The sequence below is a fragment of the Tiliqua scincoides genome, chromosome 1 (assembly GCF_035046505.1).
Source record: "Tiliqua scincoides isolate rTilSci1 chromosome 1, rTilSci1.hap2, whole genome shotgun sequence".
Classification (NCBI taxonomy): Eukaryota; Metazoa; Chordata; class Lepidosauria; order Squamata; family Scincidae; genus Tiliqua; species Tiliqua scincoides.
This window is the reverse complement of record NC_089821.1, coordinates 102772841-102794033: the sequence shown is the minus strand read 5'-3', so window position 1 is coordinate 102794033 and position 21193 is coordinate 102772841. Positions and strand designations below refer to the sequence as shown.

General features: G+C 43.5%; 1 protein-coding gene across 1 annotated transcript in view; it reads right to left on the bottom strand.

The window, feature by feature from the left end:
- Positions 1-1240: 1240 nt before the first annotated feature.
- Positions 1241-21193, bottom strand: part of CSRNP3 (cysteine and serine rich nuclear protein 3) — a 59081-nt gene continuing 39128 nt past the window's right edge. Inside the window, exons 3-5 of the mRNA XM_066612132.1 lie at positions 18447-18706; positions 14130-14426; positions 1241-13810 (exon numbers count right to left, since the gene is read on the bottom strand). Coding sequence (XP_066468229.1) covers positions 12752-13810; positions 14130-14426; positions 18447-18706 — 1616 coding nt within the window. The 3' untranslated portion in view covers positions 1241-12751. The remainder of the gene's footprint in view (positions 13811-14129; positions 14427-18446; positions 18707-21193) is intronic.

Sequence of the window (21193 nt, the reverse complement as noted above, 5' to 3'; positions counted from 1 at the left end):
TGAGAATGGCGCACATAGGTACAAGAGCAGAATTTTCCACAGGTGGGACACAACCCATGGCAACTGAAGTCATGAAGGACTCACCTGCCTGATCTTGGTGTGCTGCAAGTTCAACACGTTCCTAGATACAGTACAATACTTGGTCACTACCATTGCATGCTCAGGATGAAAGTGTCTGACTTTTGGCATATAGTGTTGTCACGATCAGCTGCTCCTTGGGTTATCATCCCAGTAATAGCTGCAAAAAGCAGGTATAGAGAGGGAAGGCAGCACTAAGGCAAAAGGTAAAAACAGTTGAAAAGCTGCTCGTTTGCTCTTCCTCCTGTGTAGCAATGCGAAAGTCTCTCCAGGGCGGTGGTGGAATCAATCCATGCTCCAGTTTTCCCGTTCCAAAGAGAGGTGGGAGAAGCATGACTGAGAAAACTGGGGCAGACTGCTTTTTACTATTTCCCTTGACAGTAGGATTCCCACCTCAAACCTTGCAGGGCCTTTAAAAGCTGTTGTTATGACCAGCAACAAATGTAGCTCTCTCTCTCTCTCTCTCCCCACCTTCCCTTAACTGTGAAACGTGACTCCCCAGGGAGCCATAGAAACCAGCCAGGGTTGCCATGGACTCCTCACAAAAACCCACTGCCCTATACAATTGTAAAGATTGTATGGGACCAATGGCCCAGCAGGTTAAGGGAGCTGCCAGTCAAAAAGGTTTGGGCACCACTTCTTCTGTCCTTCTCTGACTCTTGTCATTAGACGATTACTAAAGGATACAGAAGGGAATAGTGTGAGAGGGTTGGAGATGGAATGGATAAAATCCCCGTGGAGATGTGGGAAGTTGTACAGAAATCCTATGAGGGTTTTACAGTTGGAACCCTCACAGGTGAGAAAATAAATTAGGCATTCCAGAATGGAGTTATCAGCCATGATAATAATGAGTTACAGAGATATGTAAGCAGGGATAGGCAGGAGTGTGGTCCACTAGCTAATTCTGATGAATCACCAAGTGTCTGCTGATTGCTGGAAGCCTTGTTCTGTGTGTGTGCACCAAAGGGGCATGAGCACCTTTGGTGGAAGTTGGCACACCTTTGGGAAAACGCTACACATTACTAATTTAACAAGAGAGGAATCTTAAGAGCCTCCATACAAAAGAGACGGTAGTCGACATAACGTAGAAACCTGATTTACTTTGTTGCAAACAAATGGACAATAAATATATATTGTACAATATATAGTAAAAATACAGCATAATACGAGTGCCACTAAGAAAAAAAAATAACCTAATCTTAAGACTTATAAATGCTTATTTTGTAATATATACATTGCAGAAATAAGCCACAATAAATACATCAAATTACATATCATTCATCATAAATACTGAAAAGGGTACAGTTAAAATAAATGATTACAGCATAAGGTCCAGGTTAAGGTTGGTTGAATGTTTTTGTTGCGCAGGTTACCGTTGTTTTTTTTTTTTGGCATCTGTGAGGTTGCAACTTATAAAGCAAATTAAAGCAACACATGGTGTGTATAATGTTAATTAGTCTGTGTGTGTGTTTTGTGTTCTAAGTTAACACTCTTTTCACCTAACATGACGATCTGGGGGGAAAAAAACCGCTTGAGGAACAGAAATCTGCAATGACTTCCAGAATTTGCACCATGTAAGATCTGATTCACATGACTAACCTGCTCAAGATCGGGCAAGTTCATTTGCTAGGGAACACTGCCGCATTGTCATTCAATCTGAAATGAAAAGGCCTTGGTAGTGGCGATGCTATGCCACTTCTGGTCTGATGGCTAAATTGGCAGATCTTTTGATCATGACCCAAAATTGGCCTCCCCACAGCTAAATCTTACCTTGTTAACTAAGGCCCAAATCCTAACCAACTTTCCAGCATTGGCATAGTGGTGCCAACGGGACACATGCTGCATCCTGCAGTTGGGTATCGGTCACGGAGGCCTCCTCAAAGTAAGGAAATGTTTGTTCCCTTACCTTGGAGCTGCATTGCCCTTATGTCAGGGCTGGAAAGTGGGTTAGGACTGCGCCCGAAATCACTATGGTTTAGTGAGTACAGGTGCAGCCTATTTATCCACGAATTTTTTATCTTTGGATTTGTCTCTGTCAACATCAAATGGGGTGGGGGTACTGAAAGTCACACACACCTTTGCCTCCTTTGCCCTGCACTGTCTTCTCACTCCGTTTCCAGGCAGCCCAAAACACTACAAAAAGGCTCCACCTCACCCAGGCAGGGAAATAACCCTGGAGCCCTGGAAGAGGTTCCCCTTTCAAAGGAACAGTAACACTCTTGGAGCCCCTGAGGCTGAAGGGGGGAAGGGGGGAGGAAAACCTCTGTAGCCAGAGCACATGCAGCAAGGTGGAGCTCTCTCTCTCTCTCTCTCACTCACTCACACACACACACAGGGGCAGGTGCAGTAGCAACAGAGGGGATTACTTTAAAAAAAAACCCAGGGAGTGTTTGTCAAATTCCACCCCCCCCCCAGATGCTGCAGGCAATCACCAATACAAGCAAGCCTTCCCAGCAAGCAAACCATGAGATTTAGGCTACAATCCTCTCTACACTTCCTGGGAGTAAGCCCCATTGACTGGAATGGGGCTTACTTCTGAGTAGAAACGCATAGGGCTGGACTCTTAAAAGCTCAGCATCCCACTTGTGAAAGAAGTGGGACAGCTGGCAATGGGGAAGGCTGAGGAGGGGGAGACAGGAGGGGGAGGAGAGGGGATTGCTTTAAAAAACCTAGGAAGTGTTTGCCAAATTCCCCCCCCCCACTGAGATGGTGCAGGCAATCACTGACAACCCCCCCCACCCATGGTGCAGGTAATCACTAGACACAAGCAAGCCTTCCCAGCAAGCAGAGCATGAGATTTAGGCTACAATCCTCTCCACACTTTCCTGGGAGTAAGCCCCATTGACTGGAATGGGGCTTACTTCTGAGTAGAAACGCATAGGACTGGATTCTTAAAAGCTCAGCATCCCACCGGTGAAAGGGGGAGGAGGGGGAGGTAAAGGAGCAGAGCAGAGCAGAGGGGAGGGGATTGATAACAGCTGCCTTAGTTTCCTCCCAGCCCCAAGTGTCAGGCTGCAGCGTATTTGCGTAACTGTATGCAATTTAGCACAATGAGTTTTTTCTTAATCGCTAAGAGTCATGGAATGGAACTAACGCGGATAAATAGGCTCCACCTGTACAGTATTATCGTCTCCAATATTGGTGGCAAGAATTAAAATCCGTCTTCGGCTTTAAACAATATTCTTTTCCATAAAACAATTCAATGGAAATGGTGGAGGACATGAGTTATTTCATCCACTGAGAGCATTCCAGACCACAGGTATGTCTTCATACATGTCAGTTGAAGAAAACACACAAGGGCAAGGCTGGTAATTTCAATCATGCATCACTTATATTAGTTCAAACCAAAGGTGTTTCTTAGCATGAATGCCTTTTTATGACAACTGTGGCATGAGTTTTCATATATAACATACAGTGCGTGAGTCGATATAAGCTGCATGGTTCAACCAAAGTGCTGTGTTGTCTGCACAGGTTACTAACACCTGTTTACGTATGAATGCTTTCAATTTTGAAAAGCTGTGTGAACATCAGCAAAGCAATTAAAACAAGGAGCAAGCTGGTTCCATAAGAGCAAGTCCCAGGCTGTCAGCGTTTTGTTTTCTTAACTACGTATTATCAAATGCCTAGCAAAAAGTACATAAAATACTATAAACGTATGTTTATGAACTACATTTCAGCATTTCTAAAGGGACACCTGTAATTTACAGCCCAATCCTATGGGTGCCTTCTGCTGATGGAATGAGTACTCTGTCAACAGAAGGCCCACTCCATTGACACTGCAGCTGCCCGTGCAAAAGGCTGGCGACGGAACACTTTGCCACTGCTGGAGGTGGATTGTTGGGGGTGGGTAGGCTGTGGGCAGGGATGAGAAGGATCAGGGCTGCTGGGAGTCATTTTGGGGGAGGGTGTGGGTGGCTATCAGAAGCACCACCAATATCCTATGTGCCTTGCCCAACCTCGCCACACCCCCTTGGGTCCACTCAGACTTGCACCAGCCAAAGAGCTGGCACAGTTCCAGGTAGGCCTGTTGGGAATCATGGCAGGGCAGAGTAGGTAAGAAAGAAGAACAAAGTAGGTAAGAAAGTTGTTTACTTGCCTTTCCATTGCACCATGGTCCCCAACTGGCCCACAGGATGCAGCGGAGACCAAGTTAGTGCCACTGCATCCTGCAGGCAGTCAAGAATAGGATTGGGCTGTCAGTTCATTAAATGAAGATCCAGCTAAGGTTACTTAATGTAATGCATGACATAGTAAAAGCCTTAAATGTCATGTACCTACGTAAGTATGACTTTTGACTTTGGAGAAATGGAGTGTCAGGTCTTCTAGGAATTTACCTTTGGAAAAAGATCCAGGAACACCCTTTTAACTCTAAATATTTCACAACCCACTCTTATCCCCCACATTTTCCCCTATGCAGCTGCAGTTGCACGCAGTGGCAGCATGACATCAGTGCCATTGTTGGATTGGGCCATAAATATTATTTTTAAGAGGAGTGGAAACAGTTTTTTTCATATTAAATTACAGGTCCAGTCTCGTTATACACAGATTTTTTATACACGGATTTGACTTAACGCGAATGGCCACTGCAAATGAGAAGGAATGTGCTGATCCCTGGAGAAGGGGAAAAATGCATCCCTTTAAAATCAGTTTTAAAAACTGAACAGTCCTTTAACAACAGCCTCCTTAATGAGAGAGAGAGAGAGAGAGAGAGAGAGAGAGAGAGAGAGGGCAGCTGGCTGACAATGCATCAATCCTTCTCTCTCCAGGCGACCCACCCTTCCCCCTGAGCTTGTGAAAGAAAGGTGATCCCTTTGCACTGGTGAAAGGAGGGACTGAGTGAAGCGCCTTTGTAAGCTCTTGGAGAAGGAATGATTGATGAATTGTCTTCTTTAGGACTCTTATCTTACATCACAAAGGTCAGCAAGGTTGTTTTTAAATCACAGGAGGAAAGAGATTTTGTTTTTCAAATTGATTTACTATAGTGCGTTTTTTACCATCCACATGAGTGCTTGGAATGGAACCCACGCGAATAATGAGGCTCAATCTGTATACATAAAATGTAAGGTCTCGTTTTCATCTAAATTTATTCAACAGATTTGCAATGCAGTTCTTGAAGTAAATTCTTAAGGAAGTAGGCAAACCCAACTGGATCTGTGTCTTCCCCCCCCCCTTTTCATAACCCACATGTTGCTTTTAGTCATGACTCATAAATACAGCCTATAAGGCATCAGACTGGAGCCTGCACTGTCTCTGCAAGAGACAGTAGAATTCAGCTAAGCATTGCTAGGGCAAAGACATAGTGTTCCAGATGCTGATATCTGCATCCTAGCCCCCCAACACTGCATCATGTTGCCTTGGTGTTAAGATGCTTACACCTGATCCAAAGAGCCATAGCATAAGTACATAAGATATACATACCCTGGGCCATATAATCCTAAGTGTGGAAATACAAGCTGGTAGCCTTCCAAGACATGTTGGCATATCCTTTTATGTTAATGTATAATATGGCACCTTACTCTTCTCCTTCTGGCCATTGTATTTTCTAGGACATACAACAACATAACCTTCAAGAGTTGCATGATCTACCAGCCCTACCTGAAGATGCCAGTGATTGAACCTGGGACCATCTGCTTGCAGTAAAGGTACTCCACCCAAGCTCCTGCTCTAACCACTCTGGAGTTTAGAAGCTTTTGACACACACATGATGTGCTGAGCTTGTGTTCCACATGGCCTACAACAGTGGTTCTCAAACTTTTAGCACTGGGACCCACTTTTTACAGTGAGAATCAGTCAGGGCTCACGGGAAGTAATGTCATGACCAGAAGTGACATAATCAAGCAGGAACATTTTTAACAATCCTAGGCTGCAATCCTACCCACACTTACCCAGGAGCAAGTCCCATTTACTATCCTTGTTAAAAGTATATACATAGCCTGTTCAAAGTACAGATCTTGGTAATCCAGAATTCCAAACAGACTCCATCATAGGTCGGAATGTTGGAAGACTTCAGGGCAGAACATTCTCTGAAGCAGAATCTCTAACTATCTCTGATGGTTAATCATATATTTGGTAAGATTTAGTCAGCTATAGAAGCATTCTCCAAGCCTTTTCTTTTGGCCTGTCAACCTTAATGCATGAGATGATTTCATTTGTTATTAGACAGAAATCTGTACAATGAGCATGTTTCCAATGGCAATGCTGTGTTCCAAATGCATGCTACCTAGCATCTGAAGATAATGACCATCAGGCATCTTATGAATGTAAACTCATCAGTATCGTCTTTATTATCTGTGAGGTCTAAAGAGCCATCAAGAGCATTAAAATAGAACATGCAAAACGTGCACAAAACACATTCACTGTTCTTTGCCAATTAGTCATAACAAGCCTTTTGGCACACAGAAGAAAGGTTCATGGATATAAAACCAAAGGCTAACAATGCAGAAAGGACAGCACTTAATTAACTGAGCCACAGGAGTCTGTTCCACCACTACCACCCACTCTCCTACGCTCTGCAGCCAAAAGAAGACAGGAAAATCAGATATAAACAAATCCAGAGGACTGTCAAATATAAGAGGAATTACAAATGAAAAACAAGCCTGACTCCTTTCTGACATCCAAGTGACTCTGGGCCTTGCTGTGAGGCAGATATTGGCCAGGCTGGTGGAATATGCAGGCTGGTAAAATCCTTAACAAAAGTAGGTCAGGAAGCTTAAAGCAAACAAAGAGAAGCTCTAAAAGAGAGTGTTGCTCTTTGCACTACAATGGAAGTGGGGAGATAGGCTGGGGCATCATATTCTCTTTTGGGAGGATATCTCTTTGGGGACACGCTGTTCGATCATCAGTGATGTGAACAGCAGGTGATGATCAGGCAACTTATGTTGTTACAATCTGTGTTTTCATGGTCAGGGTCTTGTGCATTGTGGGGGACAATCACATACGTACACATACGTGATAGCATGAATGAATTTACAGCTGATGTGTAGGCACACGTGAGCTGTACTTCCTCTTTCCCTGTGTCTGGGTTAATGAGCAAAGGAAGGAAGTATCTCAAAAGAACATAAGAACAGCCCCACTGGATCAGGCCATAGGCCCATCTAGTCCAGCTTCCTATATCTCACAGCAGCCCACCAAATGCCCCAGGGAGCAAACCAGATAACAAGAGACCTGCATCCTGGTGCCCTCTCTTGCATCTGGCATTCTGACATAGCCCATTTCTAAAATCAGGAGGTTGCACATACACATCATGGCTTATAACCCGTAATGGATTTTTCCTCCAGAAACTTGTCCAATCCCCTTTTAAAGGCGTCCAGGCCAGATGCCATCACCACATCCTGTGGCAAGGAGTTCCACAGACCATCCACACGCTGAGTAAAGAAATATTTTCTTTTGTCTGTTCTAACTCTCCCAACACTCAATTTTAGTGGATGTCCCCTGGTTCTGGTGTTATGTGAGAGTGTAAAGACCTGCAAAGGTACCCAATATACAACTTGTGTGTGCGTTCTGTTGTAATAGTCCTCATTAGACTTGCTGGGGCTTAAGAGACAATTGTGTGCTTAAGTCCAGTAGATTTCAATAGGATCTGACCCTGCTTCATCCCTGCATGTAATTGACAATTTCTTAACACACTCACTGACAGATAACTGAACTCCACTGCAAAGAACTCCATTGGAGGTGATGTGAGATAATACAAAGTTTCTATCCCTGGTGGTCCACACAGACATGCAACTTTCATCACTAGATGCTGTATATCAAGCAGAGACCTTGAACCAACAAATCAGGATTTAATGCACCAGATTTTCTCTGGATAATACCCTTAGACAAACCAGTAAATAGAAAGGCATGCTTAAATCCACTGACCTCAGGTGTACCAAACCCTGCTGGATTGTGGCTCTTGTGTATTGAGCCTGGAACTCTAAATGTGTTAAAGAGGTCTTACAGTGCAATCCTATACATGTGGACTTGGAAGTAAGTCCTACTATGTTCACATTCCAGTGCTGATTCAGCTGCAAAGTAGCCCCAAGGAAAGGGAACAAACATTCCCTTACCTTAAGGAGGGCCCCTCAACTACCCTCCCACTGCAGGATGCAGCATGTGCCCAATTAGCATAGCTGCATTGGTGCTGGAAAGTTAATTAGGATTGGGTTGCTAGTTAAGTCATTAAATGAGTTTTAGCCAATTAATCAATTAAATTATGTATATGAGGAAAAAAAACAATCATTCTCTTTTTTAAGATGATTGCGGCACAGCAGGCATTGTCCTAGAAATGACCCTTTCCATCACACAGGAGGGAATACCTTGGTGCCTGCCATCATTATATCTCTTTCCAGGTGACCCCTCCCTTCCCCCTGAGCACGTGAAAGAAAGGTGATCACTTTGCATTGGTGAAGGGAGGGGCTGAGTGAAGCACCTCTGTAAGCTCTTGAAGGAGGACCTATTGATGGTTTGTCTTCTTAATGACTCTTATCTTACATCACAAAGGTCAGGAAGGCTGTTTTTAAATCACTGGAGCAAAGAAACTTTGTTTTTTAAATTGATTTGCTATAGTGCGTTTTTTGCCATCCACAAAAGTGAGTGCTTGGAACTCAGGCGAATAATGAGGCTCAACCTGTAAATTGCTTCTTTTTAGCTTCCATTGAGATACAGTTCTTAGCCACTTGTAAAATGTGAGCAGCAAATATATAAACAAAGGCCACACTCCCGTGCAAGCTTACTTAGAAGTACCGTATGTATGTGGAGTGATTTCTGAGTAAACACACACAGGGCTGCACTGCAGGTTGCCTGCATATGATCATATGACATACTGGTATGCCTCCTGGTTAACAGGACGGCCATTTCAACCTCCCCAGGTGCAGCAAGAGGTATGTATAACTTCTGAAGACAATGGAAAAGATATGCTTGATAGCAAAATGTATTTCTATATGATAAAGTACAATATCGATCAAAGTTGCTGATAGGATTGTCAATTTAATATTAATTATAATTTAAAAGACAAATATTTTTTTTAAACTTTGCTTCATTTGTGATGCGTGAAACCATATGGATGATAAAGAGTTTTCAACTCTTTGGTGGAGACATGTTAAAGTATTGCATTTTTCCTAGGAACTTGCTGCCAGCTGAATATTCAGCCATGGAAGTATCATTGCTGGACATTTTGAAAATGAATTTGCTTAATAAGCAAAAACAAGTCTTCATTTAACACCAACATTGCACAAGGACTGGCCTGAATCCAGAGACAAATACAACCAAGAGTTTATGCCTGACTAGTGAGTAATGCAGGCAGGAAAGCAGCTTGTGGTTGCTCCAGATATCTGCATGTTGAGGTGGGTGGAAAGGCACATCCAGATCTTCCTGTGACAATGTCTAGAATTCCACAGTACAGCCAGATGTTATCAATATTATTGGTTTGGACAGTGCCCGAACACTACCAGGTGCTTTACAATGTTTCATATGCAAAGATGGGCCCCTGCCCCCAAAGTATTGTACACACAAATTAAAGGGCAGCCCTCATCATCCTCATTTTGATACTGAAATCAGCAGGTGTTTGAATCTGTGGATTTGGGCCACTAGGATCCTCAGAACATGGCGGAACAAGGTACTGATTGCGTCTGGAGTCCTTTTGAGGATCGCAGAGGCCTTGTGCTACCTCTGCAGACCTGAGGATGTCGCCTGGAGGCTTTTAAAGTGAACTTCCAGTTTTGGGTGAAAACTGAAACAGGCGGCATTGTGAAGTCCGCAGAGCAAGTGGCAGCTCACTGCTTCCATGGGCCTGCTTGCTGCTTCTGTGGGTGGTTGCTTGCTGCTTCTGCAGGCCTCAGAAAGCCTCCCAGATGTTACTGAAACAAGGTTTCAGTCATGCCTGGGAGGTCTTCAGAGGGATCCAGTGGGGGGTTCAGAACCCAGAAAATATGAAATCCACAGATTCTGAATCTGTGAATATAGAAGGTCCACTGCACATGTATGCCCTTGTACCTCAGCATCCAGATGTGCACTCACACATTTGCATGTCAGTAGGCATCCAAGCGCTACTGTACATGCCCAGGAGGTTGAACTCTGCACCGGCACCTTAGGTGCCTGGACACAAGCACCATTCAATAAGGGCTTGCAAAGGGATAAGCCAAACAACTGATTGATGAGCACAAAAGTGCTTAGGGCCAGCCAATGCTAGTTAGTCATTTATTTGAAGATAGAAAGACCCAAACAGAGTGCAAAGTGATACTTTAAAATGGTGATGCACAATGTGCTAAGTTCTAATTGCCCCTTTATAAAGGAATTTAAAGAATGGATTACGCATGAATACCCTATCCGTTTGCACTTTCACATAAAAGCAGATTTTCCAAAACAATATTCTATAATGGAATATGTTGCCCAAACAGGGTAAAATTCTAGACTCAGCTGTTGAGTGGGCAACCCCAAGGCTGGATGTTTGTACTTTGGGTGACAGCCAAAAGCATGCTTCTTGGGATTTCCCAAGAAATCACAAACAAATGGATCTGACCAATTCAGAGGTTTCATATCGGTGGATGAACTCTGAGATCCACACAGAGTTCCCTTGACTGCAAGGCTCTCCTCTTCAATGGAGGAAGCAGTAAACGAGGAGACGTGCATGGGCAACTAGTACTTCCTGTGCACCCAGACTCCAGATGAGTGTATCAGTCAGCTAATCACAACAGAAAGTACAGTAGTTTAGTTTAGTATCTTTTAAGCCCTTAATTGAAATTTAGAGAATATGGTCATATTTCTGTTGACTTGGTTAACTTTCAGATCAAGACTTCAATATCTGTATATTATTTTATTATCAACAATAATAATAGTTGTATATTATGGGGGGGGGGTCTTGATTCACACGGAAGTGCATGACCCACAGAACTTTGTCTATCTTTCATCTGCAGTGCTCTTGGGATGTGTTGCTTTCTCAAGTGATGGAAAAATGCTCTCCCCTTACTAATGATCTGTTTAAGTATTCAGACATTGATAAGGAAAAATCTGCATCATTTTTCTGGCAATTTTTTAATGCCCTCTATGCCATCTTCTAAAAAAATTTTTTTTTTAAAAATCTGACATGTTTTCCATGACTTCTGATAGCCTCCACAAAACTACTACTGAGAGGCCCTAAAGTGCATTAGCAAGCTGTATGTTTCCAGGTCAACATGAGGCTGTGTGCATGAAAGCTACAGCTTTGCTTTTAAAAGTGGAAATGAGTCACAGTCCACCAAAAGAACATTGCAACTAAACCCCACTGAGAGCAACAGACAGACTCTTGCAATAAAACAAAGTTCCCATTGATTCCAGCGAATTATGAGGACTGGTTTTTACGTTCTCTTAGCAATATGGCTGCAACTTTCACATGCTGCTTCTCTCACCACTCCGGTACTGAATGTAATGAGGAGATCCTGGTAGGGGAGGGTAACAAAGATCTCATGGTCTCCTTTCTGTATACATTACCAGGAGATGGGAAAGCAGCTATAGGGAACTGTGGTATGGTAACATGTAATACTATGATAGGTAACATACAGGGCCCAGTCCAGTTGGCTCCTTAGCACCACACGTAAGTGTCCTGTGAGCAAAACTGTCCACTTGTGGGAGGACTGCCAATAGGAAGTTGGGAACTGTAGAAGACGATTCCCCTGCATGGACCAGTACACTACAGTAAGCATATGTGGGGGAGGATACAAAGGGCACCTGAATTGCGCTGGAATAATTAATATTGTACATGGTCATAGGTAACTTTTGAACAGAAAGTGGAGTAATAAATGCCATAAATAATATGAACATCTGAGCCAGTCTTAGTTGCAATCACCTTTTGCTGGATTGGGTCAATTTTCCTTTCTTCTCTATGAATGTTGGTGCCATGATTTTTTTTTTTTAACTGGAAGATTGTCCTACACCTTTGTCAAACATATTCATGCCTATGAGTGCAATCCGGAAAGTGAATTCTGAACGCGGCACATTCTTCATTACCTTCCACAGAGCAGGAGCTCCAGAAAGGCAGGAGCTCCATGCTGGCATTTCCTCGATTGCACCCTAGATCTACTCATAGGCTCAGGGCACTTCAAAGAACTTGCGTCAATGTCAACTTCGGGTGTCACAAAAGATGTATGGAGCTTGCTGAATGAAATGTTACTATGCGGTTCAGCTCAAATATTCAGCTCAATGAATATGCTGTTCATTTCTATCAACACATGAGTTCTAAGCTACAATAAATAAAATATACAGTACAGAACAATTCAAATTTTTTTTTTGTACAGTAATCACATCTACATTTACAAAGTCACCATCTTCTTCCAATATGTGTGAAAATTTAATACTCTAAATGTGAAGATCTCAAAGTGTAATGGTTCACTGTCTTGCAGCGGCCTGACAATAAAATGAGAAGCTTTAAGTAAAGAGAGCCTAACTTCACATTGCTTGACAGGTAGGCTGCTCTTTTTAGGGCTTTTCTTTTAATCTAGGTATTTTCTATCAAAAGATGGTCTGATTTTTTTTTTTTTTTACTTTTTACATGAACTGTTTTTGTGCAATGGCCAAAGCCAGAATAGCTTGAAAGAAAGGAAAAATTAAAACATTAATCACAGTCTGTTTTCTTAACTCCATCGCTACGAACAAAAATAATCATTCCAGGGAATCCAGTTAAAATAGAGTGCATTTAAATATAAGAACTGAATCCTAAAATAATCTAAACAGGTACCGTTTCCATGACAGGTGACTTGATACACTCTTCATGCAGTCTGCTCTTTTCTGAAAGGCTCAGGGAATTCTCAGCAGGGTGTTCTGGGAGAAGGCTGCCACCATTCAGAGCGGACACGAATCCATCTTGAGAAGGACTTTTGAAGTACGAGGGAAAGTCCACTGGGGAGTGTCTTGGCCTATGTTCAGTGTATAAACTGCTACAGGGAACAGCGTTGTCACTTTCAGAAGAGGAGCAGCAAACGATGACGGAGGGGTTTGAAGAAGGGTAGAGTGAACTTCCATAACTTTCCTCTGACTGCCGTGTATAGTCAACGAACTGTCCTGAAGCTGGATTATAAGGCACCAGAGAAAGATTACCATTCTTAACAGTGTCCCTTTCAGAATAAGTCTCACGAATCTGGTTTGGAGCGCCAGGGCCATGGTTCTCTATTTGGTAATAAAGCGCTGAAGAGCTGGTGTAATAGGAGGAGGCTTTTGAGTGGTTTTCATGCATGGCGGTGCTATCAGAATAGCAAAGAACAGAAGGAAGAGACTGTACCATGTCAGGGTGAGCACCCAATCCTTCCACAAATTCATCAGGCTTTTCTTCTTCATCATCCTCATCCTCCTCCTCTTCCTCCTCCTCGTCTTCATCTGTTTCGCTGGGTGCTAAGCTCTGCGTGCTGGAATCTGTAACTCCACTACAAAAACTACTTGCATCCTCCTCCTCCTCCTCTTCCTCCTCCTCCTCCCCATGGCAGTCCAAGTCATCTGCTGATTGCAAGTGCATCACAGTGGCTCGAGGTTCTGCTTCAATCTCAAAGTTGTCTGGAACTGGATATTCTAGATGGTGGGGGTTGGGGCCCATTGAACTACTGTGGGCACTTATCTCACCATGGCAACCGTTCAAGGCAGGGACTTGCTGCTCTCTGTTTTTCTCCAGTTCAAGTTTCATTATAGTGTGCAAAAAGTGAGTCCGAACACGGATGGGGTTAAATTCAATTCTACCTGCAGTATTGCTACACCCTTCTTTAGTGCAACCACATGGGAAAGACATACGATCCACCTTTGGAAAAAAGACCAGGGATTAACTGCATGTTTGAGGGGGGAAACACAATCAAATGACAGAGGCTTGAGAAGACAGAAACCTAAAGTAAGGCCAAGGGCTTCATTCTCCAGTGTTCTTCCTCATTACAAGGAAACTAACTAAGGAGCCACCTCTGGAACTTCCAACTGCTTGGAGAAGTGAGGTGAGTGATATAAACTCAGGTGCGTGTGTACGTGGGTCTTTTTTTTTTTTTTTTTAATTAAAAGCACAGAAATTACATTTGGGCTTCCCCTCTTCCCTGTCCCCCATGAATACAGAATCACAGCAAGACTCTCACCTGGCATTTTATGCCTGCAAGACTGCAAGTACAAGTTTCTGGATCACAGAAGACTCGACAGTCACAGCCGCAGTCCTCTCTGGAAAGACGGATGGCTCGCAGCTCATGCTTCTCTTCCACATCAATCTTCTTGACCCCTGAAGCTCGCAGGAGGGCCCTTCGCTTTTTTGTGGGCAGAGGTTGGAGAAAGAAGTACTCATCGACTTCGGTGTTGTCTAGATCTATGTCGTCATCCGAAATGTCATCCAGTGTTAAAGTGTTTGCTTCCTCGGATTCCACTGTGCCATTTTTAGTCATCTGTGGTATACAGCCATTAAAAGAGGTGTCAGAGCTTTATGGAAAAGCAGAGGCTGTTCATTTGATTCTTTAGTTGAAAACAGTTAACAGAAACTCATATACATCTAGAGTAGAGTAGGAAAAAAGCATAATGCAATGACTTAGTGTGTATATATATATATATATATATATATATATATACACACTAAGTCATTGACATATTGGAGAAAACTATAACCATGCAACTACCATATGAAAGGACACAATAAGTTGGTCACTAGAAGTTATGCACTCAGAATCAAAGAGAACGCTGAAGTAATCATGACTGTCACTTCCTGCCTGGATAGGAACCTGCTTATAGCAGAAGGATGGTGTTTTTTTCTTAATGCACAGGTCATGTATGTACGGTTATATTCTCAGAAACTGGGGCTTATATTGCAAATGCACAAATTGAAATTACTTTTCCCATAGGAACCAGTGTAATTGATATGGGTTAAGGGAAAAGTCATTGACAGCTCACGTTGATGGCTAGCAGTTATGAAGGGAGGCTACTAGGAGTGGGACAACAAGGTTGCCGATGGTTAGAGGAGACACTCAACGTCCCCCTCCCCCAGGAAGCTGCCAGCATCTAACAGGGTTGCTTGTTAGCAACTAGTTAGCAGCTAATTGACCACATTATCTCAAAAATCGCCAGCAAATTGCCGTAAGTTAGGCTTCTGGTATTAATTTGTAAATTGTGCTATTTCAAAAACATGCAAATTAATCAAGAGCGGCCTCTATTATCAATGCTCAGTTTATCTCTGAGCAACTTCTGGGCTTTGAATGTGGTGCAATTGTGAGAACAGAAAGCATGAGTATTGTACACTTCCGGTTTCACAGTTTTGCTGGATCAGATCAAGGTCCATCTAGACCACCATTCTGGTTCAACAGTGGCCAGCCAGATGCCTCCAGAACTTCACAAGCAGTATATGAAGATGATGGTAATCTCCAGCTGTTTGTCCCCAGTGTCCGGCATTTAGTGGTATATTGCTCTGATACTCATCATGGTTACACATACCCATTAAATTACACATGACATCAAGTGTAACTTAATCATCATGACAAAGAGCCACTGATAGGTTCATGCTTCTCCCTGAATATGTATAATCCTTTTTTAAAGTCTCTATGTTAGTGGCCATCAGTAACTCTGATGGCTCAAACCTAGCTGGCCAGAATAAGTGTTCCAGTGACATACAATGCTTTCTGGCAGTAGCAAAATGCAACAAACTCAAGAACGTGGGATGGCTGCCGCCAAAAGTGACATGAGGCCAGCTCAGCCTGCCAGCAGCCTCTGGACACCTCCAGAACTGGTAAGTAAGCCAAGGAGGTGGGTGGAAGGCAGAATGGGACCAGGAAGGGGACAGATTCAGTAGCATCAGCAGCCACCAAATTCAAACCCCCTTCCCAGGCTTGATCTGCCTTCATGGGTCTATTGTGCCAGCAATATTACTGGTGCTGGTCTGAATAGACCCAGAAGACTGCCATGGACTTACCCTGGGGCAAATGTTCCCTTACCCTGAGGAAGCCTCTGGAGGCCCGAACTTTCCAGCAGGATACAGCAGACGCAACATAGGTGCAGCTGCATCATGGGCAGTTCGTTAAGATTGGGTTGTGAATGTGACTAATTAACAGTGCAGGAAAGTGACTAATTAACATGTCTACTGAGAACGTTCTACTGATTTCACTGGGACTTATCCCCAGATAAGTGTATTTAGGATTGCAGCCTGCACAGTGTTTGAACAGATTTTCTTTTGTTTGTCTAGAACCCACTGCAAATCAATGGCATTGGGTAAATCAGAGTTGTAATATTATGAGAGAGAAAACATTTTTTCTATCAATTCCACAGCTTTCACGATGTTATCTCTCTCATACTCTTCCTTTGCTTTTTCTTCCAAACTAAAGATGCCTTAGCCTTACTGTAAAGGGAAGGGGCTCCTACCTGTCCTATGAGGAAAGGCTCAAGCATTTGGGAATTTGACTGTGTCTGTAAATGTGCATCTGCCCCAGGAGGCCCAATGCGAGGAGAACTTCTGCATCCTTCTGTAATCTGAAATCTCTGCCATGGCTTCTTTGATTGTAACGAGCCACATAGTTTCAACCAAGGAACTAAAAAGTTTGCCAAAAGTTTTACATCTGGCTCTGAACATCTTGTCTGAAAGACAACATGCAACATTTTTGACTGAAAGATGATCCAATGGGTGCTCTTTTTGTAAGATGCCATGCGCTAGGCGGAGCTCCTGAACAGTTTTCAGCAGGGAAAGGCCATCTAATTCAGAACAGCCCCACTTCTCATCATCTTTGCTCCTAAAGCTGCCAGAAAATGTATTTATTGCGTGTATATATTCTCCAGGAAGCTGAAAGTTATCTGAAAAGGCGTGGTGTTTAGTTCGCTTTGTTCCTTCTTCACAGTGCCATTGTGATCCTGCTGTTTTCATGAAGAGGTTTCGGGTGGAACTAATCTTCAGTCAATTTTGATTGTCCTTCAGATGTGAACTGTTTCAGAGTAGCTTCTGAAAACAGAACTGCAAGTACTAATACTGCTGCTACTGTCTGGTCAAACTGCAGCACTGCAGGTGCTGCTGTAGAGATTTAGTGGAACTGTGATCTCTCCCTTGGATTACACTGATAGTTTCCTGGCTTTCCTTTGCCATTTAGCCCCTGCCTGTATAAGGAACTTAAGACAGAAATATAACAGCAAGGTTGCAACATGTGTATGTCAATGGGATCTTAACACATAAAGCTACCTAGATAGACCATTGGTCCATCTACCTCACTACCAGATGGACTGCGCTAACTGGCAGCAGACCTCTAAGATCTCAAGTAGGGGGATCTTTTCCATCACACCTTACCTGATCCCATCCCTCTGCAAGCAAAGAATGGTCTCTACCATTGAGTTATGCCCCCGCCCGCCCCCCCCCCCCCGTCAACACAGAGACATGGAAAAGGTGCACAAAAGCTTTGGACAATTATACTGTCGCCAGTTGACTGAACCATCACCCAATCTGCTCCCAGTATTACTGAACGAGAGTAAGGCACGATGCAGAACCTATGACCCACCAACATCATCGATCAACTGTGTATGACGATTCTCTGGGTGCTTGATAAACCTCTGGTTTCCACTGCCTGTCATGGACTGCAAAAACAGTCCACAATACATGGTTGACAAGGCTGAGCTTGTCTTGGTATATGAAAAATTGTGAAAGCCTAGAAATAAGAATGGGGTCAAGTGCATCAAGGAAATGAGAAACACAGTAAACAACCCCACCCTATACAACACCAGTGAGTACAGCACTGATGGACTTGGGTCAAAAAGACAAAAGTTCATAACCGTGCTGTTCACTGAGTGGCCTGTAAGGAAAGGTGATACAAATATCATGAAAGAAGGAGCCTTTTCTGCCATATAAGAGGCAGAATTCAAGCAGCCCCACAAACCCACAGCTAACATCCTCCCCCCCCCCCCCAAAAAAAAACCCCAGGTGGCTTCCACACAGGTAACTCCTTGTTGGAGTACTGTATTAGCAAAAACTTTGGTATAAAAGGAAGAGTGCAAAGGCTAATTAGAGTTAGCAGGACGCTAGATACAGGACAGGATGGATACAAAATTGACTCTTTCCCCTCAGCAACTTGGTTCCCTGTGACATGGATTTGAAGACCAAATACTTCTGTGATATCAGACCAAAATCTCTTGCACTGAGCACTCCGTACAGAGCAGCTTGCACCGTGTTTAAATTCTGATCTAAGTGAGAATTCAATGGGGTAGAAAAAATTATCATCATATCTGCATAGTAGGGAGGAAGCTATCAACTTTAAGAGCTCAGGTGGAAGCCTAATTTGGAAAAAAAAATCTGATGGGTTGATGTGAGAAACAGGGAAGTCGTCAATTGTAGCCATATCAAAGGCAGAAGTGTTCTTCTGCCAAGGAAGTGCCAATTCCACTGGTAATCCTTCATGCTTGTGCAGTGACAGAAAAGGGGATACCACCTTGCCCTTTTTTTTTTTTACCTTGAGTTTTAAAGAGTTTAGTTTCTCCTCCCTTAGATGATCTCTCAGCATCTCTCGATGAAGCCTTTCCTGTTCCATCGCAAACTCCCCAAGCGTGTATTGGCGCATGCTGTTGTGACGGGTCGACATGCCCAGGGTGCTCCCTCCTTGGCTGGGGACACTTGTGAAGCCTTGCCTTCTGGTGAAGTAGTACACGGTGACACAGTTAAAATGAACATTTTTCGTCCTCTTCCGTTTCTCTCTTTTTAGGATTGAGGATGCTGAAGAGAAAACAAAACTGCAGTTTGAACCAAATCGGTCCAAGTACATCACAGCTTGGTCCAGACTCGCTGGCACACGGTTTCTGTGCAGGGGAAAGAAGGCAGTAACGGGGCAGGAGGGGAAAGGAGCCAGGCAGGAGGGAAGGAAATCAGGAAATGACTGCAACTTTCTGCCTTCCTCATCCACTTACACCTAACAATCTACAGTGAGCAGAATAGTGGAAACACTGGCAGTTCTTTATCACCTATACAAGCATCCATGCTGAATTTTAAGTTCAATATGCTCAATTCATTATTACTACTGTTGCTGTTAGAGCTGCAGTGTTCCATTGCATTATTCCATTGTGGTTAGATTCAAACATTCAATCAACAGCTCAGCCCAATCCTAACTTGTGCTGGAACAGGCAGGCTGGTGGGCCTACGCTGTATCCAGCACAAGTTTCAGGCAACCAGAGGCTCAGCCAGGTGCAAGGGGAAACTTTTCCCCTTACCCTGGGGATAGCCACTGCAGTCCCAGTGGGGCTTCTCAGATCTGTACCACCTCAGGAGGTGGCACAAATTCAAGCAGCCCGGGACTGCCCTAGGTTGCCTGGGAATGGGGTTAGGATCCGGCATATCTGCCTCCCGTTTCCCGCCCCGGAAGTGTCCATGCACTGGCCTTTCTCCCCCAGGAGTGGCACAAAGTGTTTGATGGCACTTTTGCAACAGTCCTGGGCTGGCGCAAGGGACTTGCATCTGCCCAGGGCACAGTTTGGATTACGCCCTAAGGCATGCAATTTCGTCAATTCTGAAAAAATCTAAATCATTTTTCATAATGGCAAGAGCCATGCTAAAGAGGACATTCCCTCGCGTGTGTGAGAGAATAGAGAATAACTCACCTACTGTTATCATCATTATTGTTAAAAATGTAACCTGCCTTTTCCCCACTGGAGCACTTAAGACCATTTACAAAATTCATTAAAAATAAACACAATCCCAAAAAAATAAAATCCAACAGCAGCAAAACAAAACAAAACAAAACTCTAATACAACAAAACATAAGTGAAAACAATTAGAGAGTGTAAGAGATCAGACATTACAACTCAGGAACACCTGTTGAAAAAGTCAGGACTTCAGTGAAATACTGCCAAGGAGACAGATTTGCATTTAATGGCAGGAAGATCCACAGAGTGGGGCCACCACCAAGAAAGCCCTCTTGTTGTCACTGTCAGCCTAGCCTCAAAGGGCAGCAAGGCATACAAGAGAGCCTCCCTCTCAGATCTTAATGGACAGATAGATTCACATGAAGAGAGATGTTCCTTCAGATATCTTAGTCCAAAAGCAAGAATTTAAAAGGTATTCCACACCTTATACTGTACACAAAAATAAACTAGTTACCAATGCCAATTGAAACAATGAAGGCAAGGAATTGTAATACAACATCACACTGGTCAGAACCCAGATAACTGCATGTCGTGCCAGCTGACGTTCCTGAAGGATCTTTAAGGGCAGCTTCATGAGTACATTTCAGTAATCAAATTGTGAAGTGACTAAGAAATGGTTCACTATGGCCAAGCCCATCTGAGACAGAAATGGACACCACAGATGCACCAGCTGAAGCTGGGCAAAAGCATTCCAGGCTACAGCTACTACCTGGATATCCAGGAGCAAGACTGAGTCCAAGAGTACTCTCAAAAAGCCAACCTGCTCTTTCGCACAGATTGCAGAACAGGCGCTGAAGTGGTGTCATGTAGTTGTTGAAAAGCATGTGGGGCAAGATGGAATCCTGACAGGTGCTATAGGCCAAGGGCCATGGCACAGAAAACCAGCAGCAACACCTTCTGGAACTCACCTCCCAGGAAAGACTGCAGCCACTGAGCTATAATGCCTGTAAGGAAAGCTAAAATGGTGCCCACTGCATCATAAGCATAGACCATCTAAATAAAAAGTACACTTTATATAACCATGGTCTCATATGCAAATTTATGCAGATTCGTAGCTGATAGGGGAATGCTAGAGGAGGTGTCAGTGAGAACATCAACAGGAACCTGAGTCTAGCGCTCTTGCCGTCTATCCGATTTCTCTGCTGTCCACTTCCTCTTAGCTTTGTCATTTTCACCTCCTCTAGCGGTTATGGGTCTAGGTTCTCCTGTCTGCTTCCTTTCTTCCAAAGGAAGAAAAGCTGCCTTTTGCAAAGCGTTTCCAAATGAAGAGAGGTGGGTCATGAGCATGAGGGGTGGAGGGATTTGAGTAGAGTTCACTAGGTTTTGAGTATTTGCAGCAGCAGCAGAAACATGCTCCCCACTTTCTTTTTTACCACAGGCCAACGCATGCATTACAAACCTTGAGATTCACAGTGCATGTGAAAACATCAAGCAGAAAAACTGTTTCCTCTTTGAACACCTGTTCTCACAAATTGTGTCTTACCCTCAAAAGCAAAAGAAATTTTTTTTACGTTAATTAAAAAAAAAAATTAACCAAAGACACTCGACACTCACTACAGCTTGC